Here is a 22,631-nt window from a genome sequence, read left to right as displayed (position 1 = left end):
GGAATTTTATGTTCATGAGGGGTATCAGACTGGCAAACACTGGGCTTTGAAGTCCTCCATATACCCAACAGGTACAGAATCAGGAGCGATAATGTCCTTACTGGGCCCACCAAGGTATCTTATCCATCTTTGCAGAAATCAGCTCATTTAGTCAGTCTTTCTATTGAGTCTGACAACCAGCATTTGACAAATATGAGGTAGATACATAGACCTATGTCCAGTGGGAACTGCACTTAGACTACCATTTTATATTGATTAGTTTCTGTTACTATTGACCTAAACTGGGCCAAAACCGATTATCTAGAAATCAAAGGTCTTCAATATTCAAGTGAGAAGACCATGTATTCCCTAAATTTCTAGTCTTAAAATCATTCCTGAAACTGTAAATAATTTGTTTGTACTGTTACCAGATTCCTTCATATTTAATAAATGATATATAATGAAATACATTTTATACAATTATGACTAGAATATTGTAGACCTTTCATCTGTATCCAACTTACAGTAGTAGTATATAATATCCCCTATAATGCATAGATGCATAATACTTGAAATTTTTATGTACAAAATGACCATTTTTTCATCTCTTCCCACTCTTAGTAGAGATATAAAGTTGACACATCCATTCTTGTTTCAATACACTCAGATTAAACAATATCTTACGGACCAGGAGGGGCAAGTAAGTTAGTTTTCCTTAATTTATGCCAAATTACAGCTGCCCATATGCAGATATGCTGGACAGAATGGGGAAAGAAGAGAGAGAGAGAGAGTTCCTTTCCCTCTACCACCTCTGTGTAGAAGGCAGTCATAATGCAGCTGTTTGTACTCCCTTTACACAAAGCAAGGCCCACTAGTACCAGTGACAATGCTGCAGGAGGCGTGTCTGCATAGGACAGAGGGTGGATGTGGGCTCACCACCTCTTGTAATAGTTAGCACTGGCTGGGAAGGAATGCCAGCTACCTCTTTTCTAGAGGTGTTAAGGGGTAGCAGGCGAATGTGTTTTCCCCAGAAAGATGGTAGACATGATGTTCTACAAAGTTATAGCACCCCCTTCCACCATCATGTAGATGTTACAGATTTCCCCCACTTAGCATTCCATGGGGTCTAAGAGCTACAATTTGAGCCTTTAACAATGTAATTGGTTAAATATTAAATGTGGAGTTATCCTTATTTTGCCTAACGCCATTCATGAACATGGAGCATTACAATGGTAAAACGACCGGCAAAATGTTTTGACTGTGAACAAATGAAATTGCATATTCTGAAAGTCCTTTTCAGATTAAAGGTAAAAAGTTATAGGTCAGCTAAGCCAGTGTGATGAAGGACGTCCGCTTCCAGCCAAGCTGCCAGCTACGGTCAATGCTTTGTGTTAGTAAATTTAAACTGCAGTAGTGATAACTTGAAGAATGCAAAAGATTAAACATCCTTGTTCTATACTGAGGGAAAAACATACTAATGCTAAAAATGTTTGAGGCTGCAAAGATTAAATAAAGGAACATATCAATTTGGAGCCAGTGAATTACATCCAGCTGCGACAGTGAATTAAGAACCGATTAATGGTTAAAGCTTTTCTCCAGTTTGGATGCTGAAGCAAACTCATTAAGCTTTTAGAGTAGCTATAATGTGTGTACTGTGGGAACTGTTCAATGCTATTCAGGAGACTTTAACTGTAAGCTCAGAGCATTTCCCGCAGAGCTTCTGATGCTATTTTCTTTATATAACATGTGTGCCTGAAAATCCAGCCAAAAACAAGCCCTTTGTTTTTCTACTTTGTTGTGGTCTCTCTCAGCTTTACGTTTCTTGAATACAGGTAAATAAACTCATAATCCAGATGGTGCAACAGATGTGAGAGCAGCACTCTGAAATCAACAGACAGTGGGCAATACTTTCCATTTTCTCTTTTAAACGCTAACTAATATGTAATTCGGAATCTCCGGTGTAGTTAGCATCTGCTCCCTTCGGCCAGCCAAAGGTTACAGGTGTTCCTGATGTCATTTCACAGTAAGGCACGGGCCTGGTTTGTGAGTAAGTGCCCAGGCTCTAATCTTTTTCTACCACCTACCAGTTTTATCATGCTGGGCCTCCATTTGTTGCATCTTCTGTGTCAGCTCCTGCTCTCTTTGCTCTGCCTGAAGGGCTCGGGTCTTTGCTTCATTGCTAAAACTGTGCTGAATACTTTCTTTCTTCAATCTATAAAAACAAACAGGAAACAGAAATACAAAATATATACTACTCTACAGATGAGTCAAATGCCAAAATGGATAGTTCAACTGATAATTTAAAAAAATTGGTCTAGCTTTACACAACAAACATTTTCCCCCACACGCACACTTGAAGTTGAACATGCCAACCTTTCTCTTACAATGACAAACACACCCCAGTGGCTAGCAGAAAATGGACAAAAGCATGACCTATTTTCTGAGTGAAAAAGGATTCCTTTTCCAGAGAATAATTCATGTATTCTTGGATTATACTTTATAATATTAAATGAGTCCTCTACTATAAGAAAGCCTCCCTTAAGATCTGATTTGCCTTGTGCAGTTTATCTGTTCTCTCTTGTAACTGTTATATATTTCATCTACTGATAAAGTTTAGGGGCCTGATCCTGAGATGAACTAAACTCCCAGTGAAATTAATGGGAGTTGAGTCAATGGCAACAGTTCGCACAGTGCTCACATTACAGCTATTCTAAAAGCTTAATGAGTTTGCTTAAGCATCCAAACAGCAGAAATGCTTCCACCATTAATTTAAGACAACAGAAGATGAAGGTGGAGCCCTCTGGGTTTCGTAAATGCAAGATACCGTAACATGAAATAAAACAAAAAATAGCCTGTTAAACAAAATAGAACAAAAAACTTAACCCTGCAGCAGCAGCTCCTGTCCTTTGGCTGGGCCTGTACCCTGCTCTGGGCCTTGTGACCTGGCGCACAGGGTCACAGTTCCACTCAGGTTTGCCTCATAACAGATGGGAGGGAGAAATTTGAATTGAGACCTGGTGTCCAGAGCAGGGAGCTGGATCCAGCCCCTTGGCACGGGAGCTACTGCTATGGGGTGAGTGTGGGACAGGATTGCTCTGCAACCCCTCCCCCAGAAGGCAGACAGACACACACACACAGATCCTGGGGGCCTGCACACGTGCACACACCCCCCCTCCAGTCAGTACCCAACTACTCACTTCCAGGGTCAGGACCTTATTGCTCTCATCCATGCTGGCCTCCCACACACACTCCAGGAACAGGACCTGACCCCTGACACACCCCAGGGCTCCCACACACACATACCCCCAGGGCAGGACCCAATCCCCTCCCTCTGGAAACAGGACCTGACACCCCCCACAGGCCTCCCACCTACACCCCCAGGGGCAGGACTCAACCCACCTGTCCCTGAGCAGCCCATCTCCCTAGGGGCAGGACTCAATCCCTCCCACAATACAATGAAATAAATGAAAAATTATAAAAACTAAAAAATTTCACAGGGCTCTAGATGAGGGCATCCAGTACCTCACAGGAAACAGTTAACATGTCACAGGGGACTGACCCTGCGTGTGTAAACATTTAGGGCTTATACAGTAAGGCTGTATGCAGGTGACTAATTGCCAGTCCCACTACTAAGGTCTGAAGACATAAGTTTGCTAGCAATTTACTTGACTGAATATACAAGATGTGGCAATCACTACAGAGTCAAAATAAATGTCAAGTTATCACACACCATACAAACTTTTTCTTTGACACACATGCCAAGCAAAGACAGCATGGGTAACAAGAAAGGGAAACATATGCATATATTAGATCAGGGGTCGGCAGCCATTCAGAAGTGTTGTGCCGAGTCTTCATTTATTAACTTTAATTTAAGGTTTCGCGTGCCAATAATACATTTTAACCTTTTTAGAAGGTCTCTTTCTCTAAGTCTATAATATATAACTAAACTATTGTTGTATGTAAAGTAAATAAGGTTTCAGAATGTTTAAGAAGCTTCATTTAAAATTAAATTAAAATGCAGAGCCCCCTGGACTGGTGGCCAGGACCCGGGCAGTGTGCGTGTCACTGAAAATCAGCTCGCGTGCCGCCTTCGGCACCCGTGCCATAGGTTGCCTACCCCTGTATTAGATAATGGCCTGTGCTGCAAAGAAGTTTAGTCCTGCTATGAACCACTGCAAAGATTGGATCTAGAGCAAACCGAACCCAAAATTTGAGTCATGTATATGGGGTTGATCCTAGGTTAAAAAAAAAAAATTCTACAGTCCTGCTCTAACTACTTAAATTGGTTTAAGAATACCTTGAAAGTACAATTTAAGAAATCCTTTTATTATTCTCAGTGATATTACTGATTGCATTGGGCTATAAAATAAGAAGACAGTTCTGGGAATGGGTCACATAAGGATAGTGCCACACCTCATTTGGCTGCTGCACTTAACCTTTGGCTTTTTGCCTAATAACCCATCTGAGATATTACAATATCCCAGCATGACATACACAACATTACATCTTCTTGCTTACATTTATGCCAAAGCAATATAAATGGTGGGTGGGCTACATTACACTCTAATTCCTGGACCTGATGTTGCGATCTGACCTCAGACAAAACTCTCCTTGAAGGCAGTGGGAGCTTTGCCTGAGGTGGGACAGGGCCTGATGTGACAAAAAGAAGACATGTTGGCCGATTGGGGGCGGGAAGGGAGGAGAAAAGTTTGAAGAAAAACATGTTTTTGTCATGGAAACATTACAGAATAAGATGTGCCTAATCATATCATTCACAATCCTAGTTTTGAAAGCAAACTTTTTTTTAAAAATCACATTAAACTAGATTGCGCCTCGCCCTGGGCACTCAAGGAGGGCCAAGCACAGACACAGTATCAGTTCTCATGTTTCTGGCAAGGACCAAGGAAGGCCAACACTGACAGTAGCATGAAACTTGTGAAGAGGGTGCACATACCTCTCCTACATAATGGCGAGCAGAGGTGGGTAAGGACACTCAGGCTTGTGGTCGTCCATTACCCCTGGAAGGATGTGCCTTTCCTTCATGCACAATGGGTAAAATTTTCAAAAGCACTTAGGTTACGTAGGGCAGGTCTACACTACAGCTGGGATCAACACTCTGAGATCAATCTACTGGCGGTTTATTTAGTGGGTCTAGTAAAGACCCGCCAAATCAACTGCAGATCGCTCTCCAGTCAACCCCTGTACTCTACCCCTGACGAGAAGAGTAAGGTAAGTTGACAGGAGATTTTCTCCCGTCAATCCCCCCACACTGTAGACCCCGCGGTAACTCGACCTAAGGTACGTTGACTCCACTTAGATTACTCACATAGCTGGAGTTGCGTAGCATAGGTTGACTTACCGCGGTAGTGTAGACAGCTTCAGGCTCCTATGTCCCATTTTCTAAAGTGACACAAGCACTTAGGAAACCTACTTACCAACTGCTTTGAAAATTACACCAAATATCTCTATGAGCAGCTGCCAGTACACAGACTCATCTTGTCCAGTGTACTTTGCATCACTTTAGTACAATCTTAGCAAGGACTTGAATTTAAAAGATGTTTCTGAACTGTCTTGTCATCAATAACCAAACTAACATTAAGAGCAACGAGTCTAATGAAAAAAAAACTGAAAATCAAAGAGCATCCTGTATCTTCCTCACACATGATAGGAAAAAAAAATTAAAAGCTGAGCCTAATGCTAGTAAAAATGAAATCTCATTGCATTTATTTATTTTAATCTTGATGGACAAGCCTTAAAATAGTCAAGAAACTCTACTACATTTATCAATATCTGACACTGAAATCAGAGCTAAAGCCATTGAAATGTAGTAAGGGATCAAAATTAGAAAGTCCTCTGAAGGGTAAAATAAAGATATATTTAAAATGAAAAAAACCCAGCCTTTTTCTTCTTTAAGAATACACCACCTAGCTCTTACATCTATAGATCCCAAGTCACTTTGCAAAGGAGACAAGAATCAGTATCTCCATTTTACAGATGGGGAAACTTAGGTAAAGACACATGAAACCCATCTTAACTACTCTTTTCAAATCAGAAATATTTTCTATTTATGCATACAGCATTTCCTGGGAATTGGACTGTTACCAAGATGAGGGGAGAAATTTAAGGAACTTTAGTCAGATCATGTATGTATTCTATGCTTTTACCACAATAAATACCAGGAACACTAGTTTCGTTTTTTGATTTTTTTAATTCAGATTTTGTTTCAAACAAAACATATATTTAAATTTGACTATTCATAGGAGTGAAGATTTGCACTATGAGCTTTTCAATTCTCAGTCACGATGAGCTTTTCAATTCTCAGTCACGATGAGCTTTTCAATTCTCAGTCACCAAAATGTGTACCAAATGGGACATGAGAAGACAGAAAACCTTTTACAGGAGGGATTCTCAAATGTTTCCACAGTATGGCTCACATTTTAATGCAGATCGTCTCCTGGACCTTTTATATTCCTATTGAAAGTCCCACAGACCACTTTTCCTCCCATTCACAATAATATAGACAACTCCCTGGCAATTATTGCATTTGGTTACACAGAAGCAAATATATTCAGAAGGTATTTTAATGCATTTTAGCAGCTGGAAATAGGGAGGAAGAACAGCATACAACCAGCTAGTTTTCTGTGAACCACCAGCATGTGCTCCACACACCACAGTTTGGGAATTTTTGTTCTAAAGCCAGATAATGGTATGAACATAGCCCAGCCATATGGGTAGCAAACAAATTGTGATTAGGAGATTGCAATCCATATTCATAATTTGAAAAAGTTTGTATTTGCTGGTCTAACTGTATAATGTTCCTGCAGTCACTCTGTACATAGAATTCCCACTGTACTCAATGGGAATTCTGCATGAGACTAACAGCAGCATCAGGTCATTTCAAAGTACTAGAAATTAAATATTAAGAAACAATCCTGTATTGGATGGAGTCTATGAGCTAACAGGCCTTGTTTATCTCAAAACATGTATTATTCTACATACAGAATCACTAAATATGGGATAAACCTAAGTACTTTCCGCTTCAAAGGCAAAGCACACTTCTTTGACCTTTAAAAGCAGCAAAGAATCCTGTGGCACCTTATAGACTAACAGACGTTTTGCAGCATGAGCTTGCATCCGACGAAGTGGGTATTCACCCACGAAAGCTCATGCTGCAAAACGTCTGTTAGGGCTTGGCTACACTTACAAGTTGCAGCGCTGGGAGTTACAGCGCTGGTCATGCAGCTGTGGAAGGGCCAGCGCTGGAGTGTGGCCACACTGACAGCTACCAGCGCTGCAGTGTGGCCACACTTGCAGCACTTTCCAGCGCTGTATTGAGAGGTGCATTGTGGGCAGCTATCCCACAGAGCACCTCGTCCCGTTTTGGCGCCGTTTTGGCGCTGAGTATTGTGGGAAGGGGAAGGAAGTGTGCGGGTCATTCCGCTTCCTGTTTGCCAGCGCCCCGTGGTGCATCGCTTCACATCCCAGCATTCACTCTTTCCAGCAGCGTTTGGCGCCATTGTGAGTGTCTTTCTGTTACTCTCTGTGTGAATCGCGATTTCTGTGGCAAATGGAGCCCGATCTGCTGAGGACTCTGCTGATGAGTGTCACCAGCACAACACGTTTGGCAGTCCAGCTATTCCTTCAGCTCCAAAGTGACAGTGAGGATTCCGACGATGATATCAATATGGATTTGCCTGCCGCGTGTGACACTAAAGTGCTTGCGGCATTTACGGAAATGCTCAGCACCGTTGAACGCCGCTTTTGGGCTCGGGAAACAAGCACTGAGTGGTGGGATCACATCGTCATGGAAGTCTGGGATGACGAGCAGTGGCTGCAGAACTTTCGTATGAGAAAAGCCACTTTCATGGGACTGTGTGCTGAGCTCGCCCCCACTCTGCGGCGCAAGGACACAAGATTGAGAGCTGCCCTGACGGTGGAAAAGCGAGTGGCTATTGCAATCTGGAAGCTGGCAACTCCAGACAGCTACCGGTCGGTCGGGAACCAGTTTGGTGTGGGAAAGTCGACCGTGGGAATCGTTTTGATGCAAGTTTGCAAGGCAATTAATCGCATCCTGCTAAGAAAGACCGTGACTCTGGGGAGCGTGCAGGACATTGTGGATGGCTTTGCACACATGGGTTTCCCTAACTGTGGAGGGGCGATAGATGGGACGCATATTCCTATTCTGGCCCCCCCCCACCTGGCATCAGAGTACGTTAATCGGAAGGGGTATTTCTCTATGGTTCTCCAGGCGCTTGTGGATCACCGCGGGCGTTTCATTGACATTTACACAGGCTGGCCTGGAAAGGTGCATGATGCACGCATCTTTCGGAACAGTGGCCTGTTCAGGAAGATGCAGGCAGGGACTTTTTTCCCAGACAGGAAGATCACAGTAGGGGATGTCGAAATGCCCACTGTGATCCTTGGAGACCCCGCGTACCCGTTACTGCCTTGGCTCATGAAACCCTATACAGGGAAGCTTGACAGGAGCAAGGACCGGTTCAACTACAGGCTGAGCCGGTGCAGAATGACTGTGGAGTGTGCTTTTGGGCGTTTAAAAGCCCGCTGGCGTTGCTTGTATGGGAAGCTAGACTTGGGGGAAAGCAGCATCCCCGCGGTTATATGCGCTTGCTGTACCCTCCATAATATTTGTGAAGGGAAGGGTGAAACATTCAGTGAGGCATGGACCACCGAGGTTCAAGTCCTGGAGGCTGAATATGCACAGCCAGAGAGCAGGGCTAATAGAGAGGCCCAGCACAGGGCTACAAGGATTAGGGATGCCTTGAGGGAAGAATTTGAGGCTGAAAGCCAACAATAATGTTTGCTGCCTTGCATGGGAGTGAATTGCACTGCTTACACTGTTATTCTATTATCCATAATAATAATATGATTTGTAGTGCCTCTTTCTTTACTGGGCTAAGGTATCTTTCACTATCTGCTATAATAAAGACTGTTTTCAAAGCCAAGAATTGTTTTATTGAAAAGAAAAAAACTTCCTTGACAGACAGACAGACACACAACATTTCATGAACACAAGAGGGCAGGGGTGTGGGTTGGTGAACTGTACAGTCACAAGTTTGCATATGCCCTGTCTGGATTGCTGTTTAATGAATCCTGCACTTCAGGGTTCATATACTGCATGGTGATGGGGGTTGAATGCAGAGGGTAAGGGTGGTGGTAGGTATCAGGGCTGGTTGGGGAACATACAGGTGTTGGAGGCAGCTGGTGGTGGTAAGAACCTGGATGCTGGGGAAAGGTGGTTTGAGCTGACATTGGGGCACAAGGCACAAAGGACGGGGCGGGTGGGGGAGTAGCACGGTAGTGCTCTGCTTGCATGGCAACGAGTGACTCTATAGACTCCGCTTGGCGCTCCAGGATGCTTAGCAGCCGCTCCGTGGTTTTCCTCTTGGCCACTGCATTTCTCTTGCGTGTCCTGCTTTCTTTCTCTCGCCAATCCTTCAAGTCCTTACTCTCTCGAGCAGACTGATTAAGAACAGTTTTCAGCATGTCTTCTTTGCTCTTTCGGGGATTTTTTCTCAAATTTTGAAGCCTCTGTGATGTTGAACATCTGGGCAGTCCAGTAGTCAAGGTCACTGTAGAAACAGAAATGACAACATTTAACACGGGCAGCATTGTATCCACTATCTCCAGACATGAATTGTTACACTGAGGGAGTGAGTTCTTATTTAAGCATTCTTTTACCCACACGCATAACACTACAGAAGCCACGACATGGTGAGTGAGCAGTGCTTATATGGGGAGAAGTGGGGCTTGGGTGTAAGAGGGGAGCTGGTTGCTTCGGGTAATCTGGAGTGCTAGAGGGTTGAGTGAAATGCAGATGCAGGGGTGATCTTATCTCCCTATCTCTTCACTAAAGAGTCTCCCAACATTTTTCACAGGACTTAATCCTGGAAGATGTTTCCCTACTGCGAGTCACTAGGGAACAGCGGGGGGCTCTTTTAGAGCAATGTGGATTCCGCCCGGGACCCTATGCGGCTTGCCTGTGTTCAGAAATGGTCCCCCCACCACTGGCAGAAGAGTGGCGCGGACGCGTCACCGTCACTGGGACAAGGGACACAGTGGCTCTGCCTATAAACCTGCGCAGGCATATTGCCCACGCTCTGGATGAAGCTTTTGCTGAGATAACTGAGGCAGATTACCGCGACGTGATAGACCACATCAACGGGCTATTCCACATCTAGAGGCTGGCATGCATGCATCCATAACCCCCCCTCCTCTCCAGAAACATTTCACCCAGAAAATAAAAGCCGCTTACCGGTAACACGCTCCTCTGCTTGTCCTTCTGCAACTGCTGGCTGCTGCGATTGGGTGCTTTCCTCCTGGCTTGAGAAGAGCTCCTGGCTGCATGCCTCCAGGGAATCTGCGGTTTCTTCCCCCATGCCAGGAGCTTCACTCGCGGTTTCCTCCCCCCCCCACGCCTCCGCCTCCGCCGCCTCCTCCGCCTCCTCCTCCTGTCCCCCAGCCTGCTCAGAAGTGTCCATCGTTATCCTGGGATTGGCAGTGGGGTCACCCCCAAGTATCTCATCCATCTCCCTGTAAAAACGGCAGGTCGTGGGAGCAGCTCCGGATCGTCGATTCCCCTCTCGGGCTTTGTAATAGGCACTCCGCAGCTCTTTAATTTTCACCCTGCATTGTACTGCGTCCCGATCATGGCCCCGATCCAGCATGGCCCTTGATATCTGCTCAAAGATATCGTAATTCCTACGGCCGGAGCGCAGCTGTGCCTGAACAGATGCCTCACCCCAAACACTGATGAGGTCCTGCAATTCACCAGTGCTCCATGCTGGGGCTCGTTTGCCGCGTGGAGGCATGGTCACCTGTAACTGATTAAAACTGATTGCACTCCACACCTGGCTGCAGCAAACAGGAAGGAGATTTTTAAATTTCCCGGGCATTTACAGGGCGGGTCACCTGAGCCAAGAGCAGTAGAGTGCAAACTGATGTGCAGAGTGGCTGAACAGGAATTCTGGGATACCTCCTTATTCCCTGGAGGACAGGTAAAGCGCTGGTGAGTGTCCACACCTGCTGGGCAGCGCTGGATCACCAGCGCTGCACTCCTTATACCCCTGCCGGGATGGGTTTTCAGCCAGCGCTGCAACCAGGGAGTTGCAGCGCTGGTTGTGCCCTGCAAGTGTGGACGGGGTGTTGTTGCAGCGCTGGAAAGCCTCCACCAGCGCTGCAACTTGTAAGTGTAGCCAAGCCCTAAGTCTATAAGGTGCCACAGGATTCTTTGCTGCTTTTACAGATCCAGACTAACACGGCTACCTCTCTGGTTCTTTGACCTTGCCTTTTTTACCATAAAACACACAGCATGTACATTAAAAAATAAAATAAAAATCCCTAAACAGAACCCTACAAAAACAAAATCCTTCACTACACACAATATTCTCTCCCCGGGGAGAAGATGAGAGAGATGTTAATCACATAACTTAATCTACTACCTGAAGGCACTCAACTACTACGATGAAGGCAGTAGAAAGACCTATATAAAAAGTTTGACAGAATTTCCCACAAATTTCTCCCCTCCATCCTTCACTAATCCATTTTCAGAATACAGCTATGTTGCAAGTAGAAGGGCAAGCATGCAGCTTCTTCACAACTTATTCAGATATTAAGGCACTGGGAATTAGGGTTTCAAAAATTAAAAGTAAATTACCATGCACCAGGAAGGCATTCACCCAAGGCATGGACTTAATTTGTTCCCTCTGTTAATCTAAAACCCCTCAAATTACATTCAAATCTGTCATCCCATTCCATTCTGCTTAATGCCATTCAGTTATTTTTAATGATGACCACATCTAACCACAGTTACCACACAGTGTTCGCTTAGATCCCTCAGTATTTCTCTGTTTAGACTAGAAAATACCTGTGGGATCTCAGATACCACTGTGTTGTAACTAGGTAAAACTGAATTTCAGTGATGACCACTATACTTACACAAAGTAGGAAATGTTTAGCATAAAAAACAAGTATTATATCTATTTTTCAAATTAACAGAACTCTAGAAGGGGAAAAAAGACCAATGCATGTGTATGTGTACTAGAACTGTATAAAAATTACCAACTCATAAAAAACATTATTGCCAGGTCATTATTTCAAACCTCATCGGGTTTTGAAAGATTGCCCTTTATGGCAGTTTCATTCTGGGTTGCTCTCTCTCTCTGTCAGTTGCTGGGAGCAAACTGGCCATGGACTCTCTACTGTTGGTTGCAAGGTGTTCTCAGAGGGCACACGCTACTGGAACTGACTCCAGCCAGCAGGCTGTGTTTGATGAACATCCAGACAGTTTAAGATTTACTTATTTGGTCAAATGCTTCACTGACCCGTGGATTTATGCATTAATTTATTAGGTGCTTTTCAGCGATTGTGTCATTGAGAGAGTGCAAACAGTTCTATTCCAGAGCATTTAAATTTACAGATTTTATAAAATTATTATTTTTATTGATGCATAGCAAACTGGTGTTTTAGCAATGGGTACTGACATAGCTTTCTATAACAATAAATACCTGATTCTGATCTCATATCAATGAGAATCAGGAGTAATTCCAGTAAAGTCAATGAGGTTACACTAGGCTATAACCGGTGTAGGATTACATTCAGGACCTAAATAAGGTATTCCAGCTGCTGCTGTATTTTAAATGTGTTTCAGACTCATTTAAAATGTTCAAATACAGTGTAAAAATTGCCTTTAAAATGATATAAAACAGAACAAAATCTCTTAACTACAAGCATTAAAGTGTCTCTCTCCCAAGATGACAGTAGTTCTCAGAAACCTTACAAAGCCAAGAAAACCTTATTCAGCGCAATCAGAGTTAAAATTTGACAAAATTTCCAAATTTAGGCAACTGATTATCCTCAAGCAACCTGACAAATTATCCTACAATCACTTTCTCACATTAAAGCAAACAGTATGGCCATTACTAATAAAGGGTATGACAGTACTGTGTGCTTACTGCATTAGAATTCAGTTAGTGTCAGTATTTTAATAAAATTCTATATTTTTGGGGAGTTTCAACTTGGCTTTTACAATTAAGCCAAGGATGAAAGTTCATACATAATTTCACAGCTCACTGACAAACTTTATTTCACAGACTTTCATATTTATGCAATATAGCCAAAATTATTTTACCAAAATTAAAATTAAGCTTATGGCTTTAAAATATTTTTTATATTTGTCCAAATGTAAATCATTTAATGGCAAATTAGACAATTTGAAGGTTTGGTAAAATGGAACACAATCCTATAATGTCCAGGTCATCTTTTTAAATCTGGCCTGAGTCGTTTGTGGAAAGAAGATATTACACTACAACAGCTGTGGTATTAAATGAGTTTGAGGTCTTGCTACAATTCCTACTACAGTGGTTTTCAACCTGTGCTCTGCAGATCCCTGGGGGTCCACAGACTATGTGTAACAGGTTCAGCGAAAGTTTGTTACCGCCATAGGCAGCAGTTTTCAGCCTGTGGTCTGTGGATCCCTGGGGATCTGCAGACAATGTCTAATATTTCGAAAGGGATGGACAACTCTATTTGAAAAATTTTAGGAGTCCGCAAATGAAAAAAGGTTGAAAGTTGCTGTCCTAGTAGATAGTTGTACACATTACAACAACTGAACAGTTATCATCAACTGGAAACCTTGGCAATGTTCTCAGAAAGTTGAAGTATTCTATGGACATAGAACCCGAATCACTCTTTCATCTATACAAGAGCTCCCTAAAGGTCAGGTTTTAGGCATATCAAATGGGCAATGCGAAGAAGCTTTAATAGATACGACTTGGGCAGTACCAGTTCTGTCTATAGATTTCAGTCTATACAGTTTTTTTGAAGCAGTAGATTCACGTATAAAATAAAAATTGAAACAACGCCCCCCCCCCAATTCAGTGTAAAAGCTTTTATCTGTAAACAATTCGTCCATAATATGATCTCTCTCTTTTGGTATTTCCTCCCTAAAATTTTAATATTGAAAATTGGCTGCCATACACAGAACATTACTACTTTTTATTTGGATTTTTAATATATCAATGCACAATTATTTAAATATTATTCAATTAACTGCTCTCTTTTTCATTGGTTTATAATATTTTCAGATCAATAATCAGCATTTACAGTAGGTCATCAAATACATTTATAGCGGGTGAAATTCTGGTAAAAGTGTAGTTGGTAGCATGCCTTGCAATACTATTTAATTTTACATTGCATCTTTCAAATAAATTTCCCAACATACAATAATGGACAACAATGTAAAATGGTGCAGGACAAGACTAGGAGAGCAGGTAGAACACAGCACTAGGAATGGTGTAAAGATTTGATAAACTTGCTGGTATGGGAACTAACGGACAGCATATTGGTTATAGGCAGTGTGGAACAAGTGGGTTATGTGAAGTATTAAACTATAGCTCCAATTATTGTAGCATGCCTTCTATTCTGAAGGAATTTTCCCCCATCCCACCACTTACCTTAATTTTTTAAATATACATACGCACAAAAACACATTCTATTGTCAGATAATTATGAGCAAGTAAGTCAAAGACTTTTACAAATGATTAAATGCTGAAGTGTTTGATTACTATAGAAGCCATTTACTGAATGTATACTCCAGTACTATCTAAATAACAACAATTTCCATCTACAACATTAAAAAAAGTTTTGAGAGGCTTTTTCTTGACATGTGATGGTTTGTGAGGTTGGTGCTGATGCTTTCTCTGACTTACCACTGATGTTTCTTTGGGACAGACCTTAGGTGAATAACTTCTGGCTGAGGTTATTCAAAGGCATGATCCTGCAAGATGCCAATTGTCCTCAACTACCATTTAAGTTAACAGGAACTGAATGGGCTCAGCACCTTACAAGATCAAACCCATGAGCAGAAATGGAGTGGTGTGACAGGACAAAGTAATAAGGATAATGCTATCCATTTGAGGGAGGAGAATATTTTATTCTTCCGGGCTGGGAAAAAAATCAAAATCCTTCTCTTGTCCTAAAATAAGTTAGCAAATATAGCAACAAACTGGCATTAAAGATGTGACCAAAAACCAATAGAAGTGGAGATGTACAAAGGCAAAACTTCCACAGTACTTGAGCATTACCATTGTGCTTAGGTATTGCAGAGGACTCCCAACAGTAGATGAATGATCTATTACGTGTGGCAAGACTTAGGCATGCTGGCACTCCAGTGTGATGAGTTAAGAATGGAAATCTAGCCCGATAGTTCTATATTTTCTTGCTCTGGTTAGTTTGTGGCACACCCTTAACATTATTCTGTAATCATAACTTTTGTGTGCATTAAATATTACAAATAATGGACAGGCAATATTTATGTCAAGCTGCTTTTTTTTTTTAAATCAGATTTCAAATATCTATACCTTGGTCTTCACAGGATAAAGTATAATGTATTTCAATAGCAACTTTCAAACTAAACTCACAAATTAGTACCATTATGCTAAGTGCTAGATATCCCACTGTGCAGTTTTGCTTTGTGAATTTTTACCTTCTTCCATGCACACTTTTAGCCACTGATTGCACAGCCTTTCAGTGTTTTCTGCCTTTTCCTTTAAATAAACTGGCTCTGGCTCCTTCCATCTGGTTCCCCTTCCGTCAGCAACCCTGCACCTGTTCACACCTCCTCTCCTGTTGGATTCCACTGAACATTTCCTCCTCTGCCAGGGCTATTCTGGCACTCGCAACCTTTCTGTCATTCAATCCATCTGTCAGAAGTGAACTTTGTTTACTGCAAGCTTCTGCTTTCTTCTTCAAGAAGCAAAGCCCCTCAAGGTCATTGTCAAATGAACTGTCGGTATGGATTTAAATCTACTTCTGCTAACCAGCAGAATAAGAAGCTCTGTACAGTAATGTGTTTGTGAAAATTACTTTTGGGTATAGGAAGATAAGAATGTGGAGGAAAAATATAAGACTATTTTAAAAACTATGTCTCTTCATACGTCTTTTTTTTGAACACGCAAAAAAATGGTACAAATGCTCTAAATATTTTCTAGTTATAACGAAAGACAAAATAGTAAAGGCTTTATAAATAGAAGATTTACAATTAAACAAAAATTCCAAATTCCACCTTAAAAGAAAATCTGTGCTGTAGAGCAGAAAAATGTGAGGCAAAAGTATTTACTAAAACTGAGTTAGGGAGAAGGGAACAGCAGGATAAGAAAGTTCACAATCAAATTATTTTAAATATTCAAAAATGTCCCACATCAATTGTTATATTACTTTTAACAAGCAGTACCTTGAAATAATTGTTCTTTTCAGCTCTTAGAGATGTTAAAAATACAGCACTTTTATAAATAATTGTTAAACTGAAGCCTGAAAACATAATTTTTTCACTTTCTGTCCTTGTGCAAGATGCATATCCATCTCTCTACTACAATACTGTCTGTACATAAAATTAGAATAAATTGTAAAAAATAATATTATTAATAATAATTTTGGGTCAAGACCGAGATAAACATTATACTGTCAACAGGATCCATTATGTGTAGCTATTAATGCACTCATCCCTCTTTTCATAAATAGATTCTGATAACCACATACTACTGAATTATTAACTAGTCTCTTAGATAGTCTCATTCTTCTGGAATAAGAAATATCCTTCACAACATGTAATTAAGGTATTCTTTAAGAAACAGAAAATTCACTCAACAAAAGGAAAAAAGCTGTGCCCAAAAAAGTTTTAAAAAGCATTTCATCACCTGTAATCATAATGAACCAAACATTTTATTCAGTTTCCTAAAGGTAAAAAAAAGATTAAAAAAATCAGGTGTTAAACTTTCATGGATAAATTCAGGATCTATGTAAGCAAATACAACCTCATTAGCTGAAATGGAGTTACATCTGGTTACATTAGGTCTGAATTTTACTCAAAGTTTAAGAAATAAAGTCTTGTATAGTATTATGACAAATTAATACTAAACATAGTTAGCCAATTAGTATCAATTTAATATCAGATACATCGTTTGTTGGGGGACTACTCTGTTCTCTGTGATCTAATGATTCTTTTTCCATCTTATTTCTCGGGGTCCTTATTTTTTCCTCTAGAGTGTTACATGGAGGAGAACAAAAATGTTAGAAATTTGTAAAAAGGGACCGGAGGGGCAAGAGGAGCACCCAGCAACATCCCACCTAATTGCATAGCAACTCATATTCCTCCCCACCCCTACTTTGTGATTCAAGCTCTGAAGAACAATTGTCAAGGCCAGCCAGGGGAAGAAGTCAGAACTCCTCCTCCTAATTTCTGCAAAAATGCTCTTAGAATTTCAGAATGCCAGAAGCAGAGTGACAACCAATAGCAGCATGTTGGTTTAGTTCAGCGAGTTCACTCTTGCTCCTAGCGAACTCAGTCACACTGGCTTTAACTGACTGAGGTGAGGATGTGGTAAGACCAATGAGATAGCCAAAGCTGTAGATATTTCCAGCTAATTTCTCCCCACTGTGGGAAGCGTTTTACATAAGAGACAACATGTAGGATGATGTTCCTAAATGTCAAATTTTACAAAATTACGTGTCCAATCCTGCACCCATTCAAGTGAATGAGAGTTTTATCACAGACTTCAGTGAGTGGCAAACCCTTTGGGTCCATGTTGAAGCCCTTATTACCTAATGACTTCAGGATTGGATCCTGACACAGGAGAGAAAAAGAAATATTGTTACTGACCATAAAGAAAATAACTGGTTGTATTTGAAAAAGCATGGTGCAGCTTTCAAAATGGTTAAAATTAGCATTATAAAAATCAAACCTTTATAGAGAAAACACATTTGCAACTTCCTTAAAACAGTCTTTCACATGTACTAGAGAAAACAAGTGCTGTCTCTAACATAAATCAGAATCAGTTAATTTCAAAATTAGTATAAAATCTAGCAGGCTTGGATACATTCTTCTGAAAGACTGTTTTTTAAATTAAAAAAAATCATATTATTCCATTCCCAATAGTTATTTTAAAAAATTGATTGAATTAGTCCAAAGTAAATGTATATTGATATTAATCTATAAACTTCCTTAACAGATGAGTTCTCAATGATAAATATTCCTTTTAAAAAAAGACATTTAAAAATACTTTTTTAAATTTTCTTGTAATCATTGGATAATCTCATTTGTATTATTTCTGAATTACATTGCTTGCTCAGAAGTGCTGCAAGTACTGTTACCTGCTACCAGTGTAAATACACTCTATTTGCAGAAACAACTTGGTTACTTTAACAGCCTGATTCGTTGTATAAAAGATGAAATCATTAGTAAAATTCTCTTTTGACCAGTGGCAGTTTAAACACTACAAAGTAAATGTTGAATGTAATTAAAATGGGAATCCGAAAACATATCACTGCCTTTCTTTTAAGAAACTTGCATGGTAGAGCAACAAATCAGATTAAACAACAATCAGCAAGGTTTTTAAAAAACATTTTTTTAAATGAAGAGAAAAGGAAAATAGGTGATGTTATAAAGCTTTTCTTTTCCCTAATTAACTGACATGATGGTGGATTCCTTGCTAACCCCATGTTTATATTGACTTTATTTTTGTTTTCTCTTACAACTTTGTTAATAACATTTGAATACTCACAACATATACCTTAAACAGTATTTGTACATGGTTAAATGTAAGGGTATTTAAACAATCATGTATTATCTTGACTGATTATTAAATAAACTGGTAATGCAATTTCTAAAAAGCACTGCCAGAAGACGACACAGCCGATTTATTTCAAATCATTCAATATCAGTCTTTATAAAGCAGCATATGGTCTTATGATGGCAGGTAAAATATTTTACCTTCTATAATAACTCAGAGCAGCTAATTTATCTACATACTGTATAATGAGATAAACAATTTCAGCTGCACTAGAAAAATCTGTAGGCAAGGGAGAGATCTAGCTTTCCCCCCCTCTGTTTTATTGATTTTTCTGCCTATACATTCATATAATTGTTAACAGAGGTTATTCATTCTTCCACCCCCTTCCACAATTACCTTAAAGCAAGACCTTCTTTTCAGTTGTAGAAATATTTCAGTTTCTACAGCTGCAGGACAAAGAACTGAGAAATTTTCATAGAGTTGCTCGGGGAAAAAAAAAAAAAAGGCTTTGCAAGATTCTGTTACAAGTAAGCAGAGTGAATGACAACTTTCAAATCTACCACAATCATTTACTAATGTGCTGCTATATCAAATAAGTCTAATTTTTTTTGACAGCACCAAATTAGATTTATTGCAGAAACTGCTGCATAAATAGCATATGGCTATGTTATACCACCTATTTCAAATCCCGGTAATGTTTCCTCCCCTCCCCACTCAAAATGAGTAATTGAGCCAAGCTATAAACCTACTGTAAAAGAGAGATATACAAGTTCTAAAACAGATGTAGATTTCTTTGTTAAAAGATGAGCTCAGCATCCACAACCCAACTGTATATCTGATTTTTTTTTATTTTATATCATGATCAACTAAACTAGTTAATAATACTATGCAATAAGTCAGTCAGTTCTTTTTCATTATACAGTACTTGGGTTATTTTGTCTTCTGTGTTACAATTCTGTTTCCATTTCTCTTTCAAGCTGACAGTTGCTATCTCAGGGCCTGATTTCGCAATTCTTATGCATAGGGATAACTCTTACTCTTGTGAGTAGTTCTACTGATGCTAGTGGTACTACTTACTTGAGTAAAATTTACTCATGTGACTGAAGGTTACAGGACTGGGACCTTAATTCAGTTCCCATAGGGTATCACTTATAAGGAAGAAAATGGCTCCTCCTGAACAAAATCAAACACATGGTAAAATATCATAAAATATTTAATTCAACTGAAGAACCCTATACTGCAAGGTGTTGAATGCCAACAACTCATTAACATCAATGGAAGTAGGGGTCTGCCAGGAGGATCACTCTCCAGATTAATGTGTGGATATCTGTATATTTATCTTCAATTCTTTCATTGCGTATATTAATAAAATATGGAACACAAACTTATGATTGTGTGTGACATGCCTGATAGTTTATTTTTATTTTGCAAGGGTTATGCCACACAAAATTTCTTGGTAGCAAAGGTTCAAAATGCAATGTTGTCACAAAATTAGCTCAGCAATGAGTTGATACTTTCCTTTTATTGTAGACTGATCAGATAAATTCTTTATTTAACAAAAGTTTGTGTACTTTCTGCAGTAAAAAGACATTGCAAGGTCTTATCTCAGACCAATGGGCACACCACTGTAAACATCATGGAGCTCTGTAGCTACCCTGCAGCTTCCCTCTCTGTGGTCAGTCTTCCCAGCTGCCCTATCTGTTACTGTCTGATTAGTTCTGCTAAGGAGCCCCTCCCCTGCCAGCTTTCAGTGCCATCTGTTCTACACAAGATGGCTGCTGCCCAGCAACCTAACACTGCCCTCCTACCTGGCACCCAGCTACCATCCTTACCCCAAAGTGCTAACACAGGTTCTCACTGCTGGCAGAGTCAGGATTTCATTACTACTACTTTGACAAGTGCAGGGTTGTTTGTAATTTCTCTTTTATCCTGATTTTGATTGTACAACCACCTCCCACTGATTCAGTTTGCTTCAGTTTTGTTGCTCACAGATTTTACTCTCCACATTAATCTCCCTCTGGCATGTTACTGCATCTGTTCCCTTTTTTATTATTAATTTTCAAATTCCCACCATTTTTGACAAAAAGGAGGTAATCTACACTCTGCTTCTGCCCATTTCATTTTCTTTAATTTGGAAGATAAGTATGAAAGCATGCCAAAGAAGTTAATTCTCCGTTAACAGTTTATTTTCTGGCATCCCAATGCCTTTGTATATGAAAAACAGATAGAAATAAATGTTGACTGAATCACAACACCACAGTCACAACTATCCCTACATTTAATGAAAATTAAACATATGAAACAGAATTTGAAAGTTTATTAGTTATATGAGTTGTTTCATGTTATTACTCCTTCCTACACTATTTTTAATAGATAAAGCTGTTCATACAAAACAAACAGCATATAACATGTTTAAAATTAAGCTTTTTTTTGGCTATTTTTTCCATATATTGGTGTTTTTGCTATATTCATTAGACTAGAAAATAAGTAGTTTAGAAAAATGAGAGACTGTCCACTGCTACTAATTAACAGTGTCCATTAATACTAAAAATGAAATCTCATTAGAATTCCTCATCTATCATCAATAGGAGACTGCTTCTGATGTTCTAAAATTGCTGAATAAAAGGCAACACACTAAATAATTCTGCTGATAACTAACAGATATTACTTTGAAATCAACACAGCTGATACTAGGTTTTGTACAGCTTTAATAAAGGATAGTGAGTAGCAGCATGAGACTTCTGCTGTAAATAGACAAGTCAGATTATGCTTTATAATATAAAGAATAATATAGCCTAAATATAGATTACAAACAGGCTGTAATTCTAGCAAGGAATTCTGGTGACATCATAAGCCATGACAGCAAAGCTCTAGCAATTTAATAATGTCACAAGAACCCGGAGGTAGAATGGTAGGTTTAATTTATGTACCTTATTTATTATACATAGATTGCAGTTATTGCCAATGGAGCTGTTGAAAACTCGCTAGAGGCTACTAGAAGCATTGATGTACTGTAGCTATTTGAAGCCACAAAGGCCACAGCACTGCTGAAAACAACTGTATGCCCTAAAAGACATTTTCTTCAAATGTGTTACTTTCTGAAGATATTTTGTCATCAAATATTTTGGTGCTATTTCAATCATATTATGTACATTTTTCCTCAGAGAAGTACAGAGACTGCAAACACCAACCGTCATCACTGCGGTATAAACGTTTACAAATATGTGATCTTTGGAGAGCAACCCAGACATTCAAATTAGCCTGGGCGGTCACACATTATTGGACTTAAAAGCATGGGTGACACTTATATTATTCAAGTAATGTTTTCCTCATTTACAAAGTTGACATCCAACACTACCAGCAATGACTGCAAAAAAGTAGTAAATATGAGTCTCTGCTTTAATTCTCTCTCCCAGCAAAATTTGAGATGACATGAGTCTGTTCTGATACTATCATAAGCATTTCTGATTGCCATGATTTGAGAGGAGAAACAATGAACCAACAGAGTGAAAGAAATATCAGACTTAAAAACAAAAGAGAACTAAGCCCAATATTTTCTTCACATCACTTCCTTGAATTTATGTAGCTTCTCTTGGATAGGAATATAGGAACCACTTCTTAAGAGACAGAACTGCAACTGAAGCACAAATATTAACTTTTAGTTGTTTTGTGTAATGATAGAGAGATTTCAGACTCATCTTTCAGTTACTCAAGAAGAGTGAAATAATTATTTCAATAAATGACATTTTAAAATCAGATCATTCTGATTATCATATTGTGTCTTCTGTTTGATCCCCACGACTATAGTACCAATATGATTTTGGCAATAATTCTCTCACAGACTAACAGGCCTGAATGCTTCATGCCTTTTGAAAGCTGCAAATCAAGCATTCAGATGGCATGGTGCATGTAGCAGGGTCCAATCCTGGTCTAGTAGAGTTAATGAGAGTTTTGCCATTGATTTCAGTGAGGCAACATTAGGCCCATGTTTTCTTCTTATAGCAGTTCTCACATGAAAATGCAGATTGGAATTCAACAGGTGAGATATTGGACCTTAATTACTATTTC

The 22,631-nt window shown here is 39.9% G+C and overlaps 1 protein-coding gene across 8 annotated transcripts in view; it reads right to left on the bottom strand.

Annotated features, from left to right (window-relative positions):
* The window catches only part of SDCCAG8 (SHH signaling and ciliogenesis regulator SDCCAG8), a 152,454-nt gene that overhangs the window by 57,573 nt on the left and 72,250 nt on the right, over nt 1-22,631 (bottom strand). For 7 of the 8 annotated variants that reach the window (XM_045008476.1, XM_045008474.1, XM_045008482.1 and 4 more), the window contains exon 14: nt 2,064-2,191. The exons of the other annotated variant lie outside the window; for it this stretch is intronic. In XM_045008476.1, coding sequence (XP_044864411.1) covers nt 2,064-2,191 — 128 coding nt within the window. The remainder of the gene's footprint in view (nt 1-2,063; nt 2,192-22,631) is intronic. 8 annotated transcript variants of the gene reach the window in all.

This window comes from Mauremys mutica, chromosome 3, assembly GCF_020497125.1.
Source record: "Mauremys mutica isolate MM-2020 ecotype Southern chromosome 3, ASM2049712v1, whole genome shotgun sequence".
Classification (NCBI taxonomy): domain Eukaryota; kingdom Metazoa; phylum Chordata; order Testudines; family Geoemydidae; genus Mauremys; species Mauremys mutica.
The sequence above is the reverse complement of the archived record's forward strand: the minus strand, read 5'-3'. Positions and strand labels throughout refer to the sequence as shown.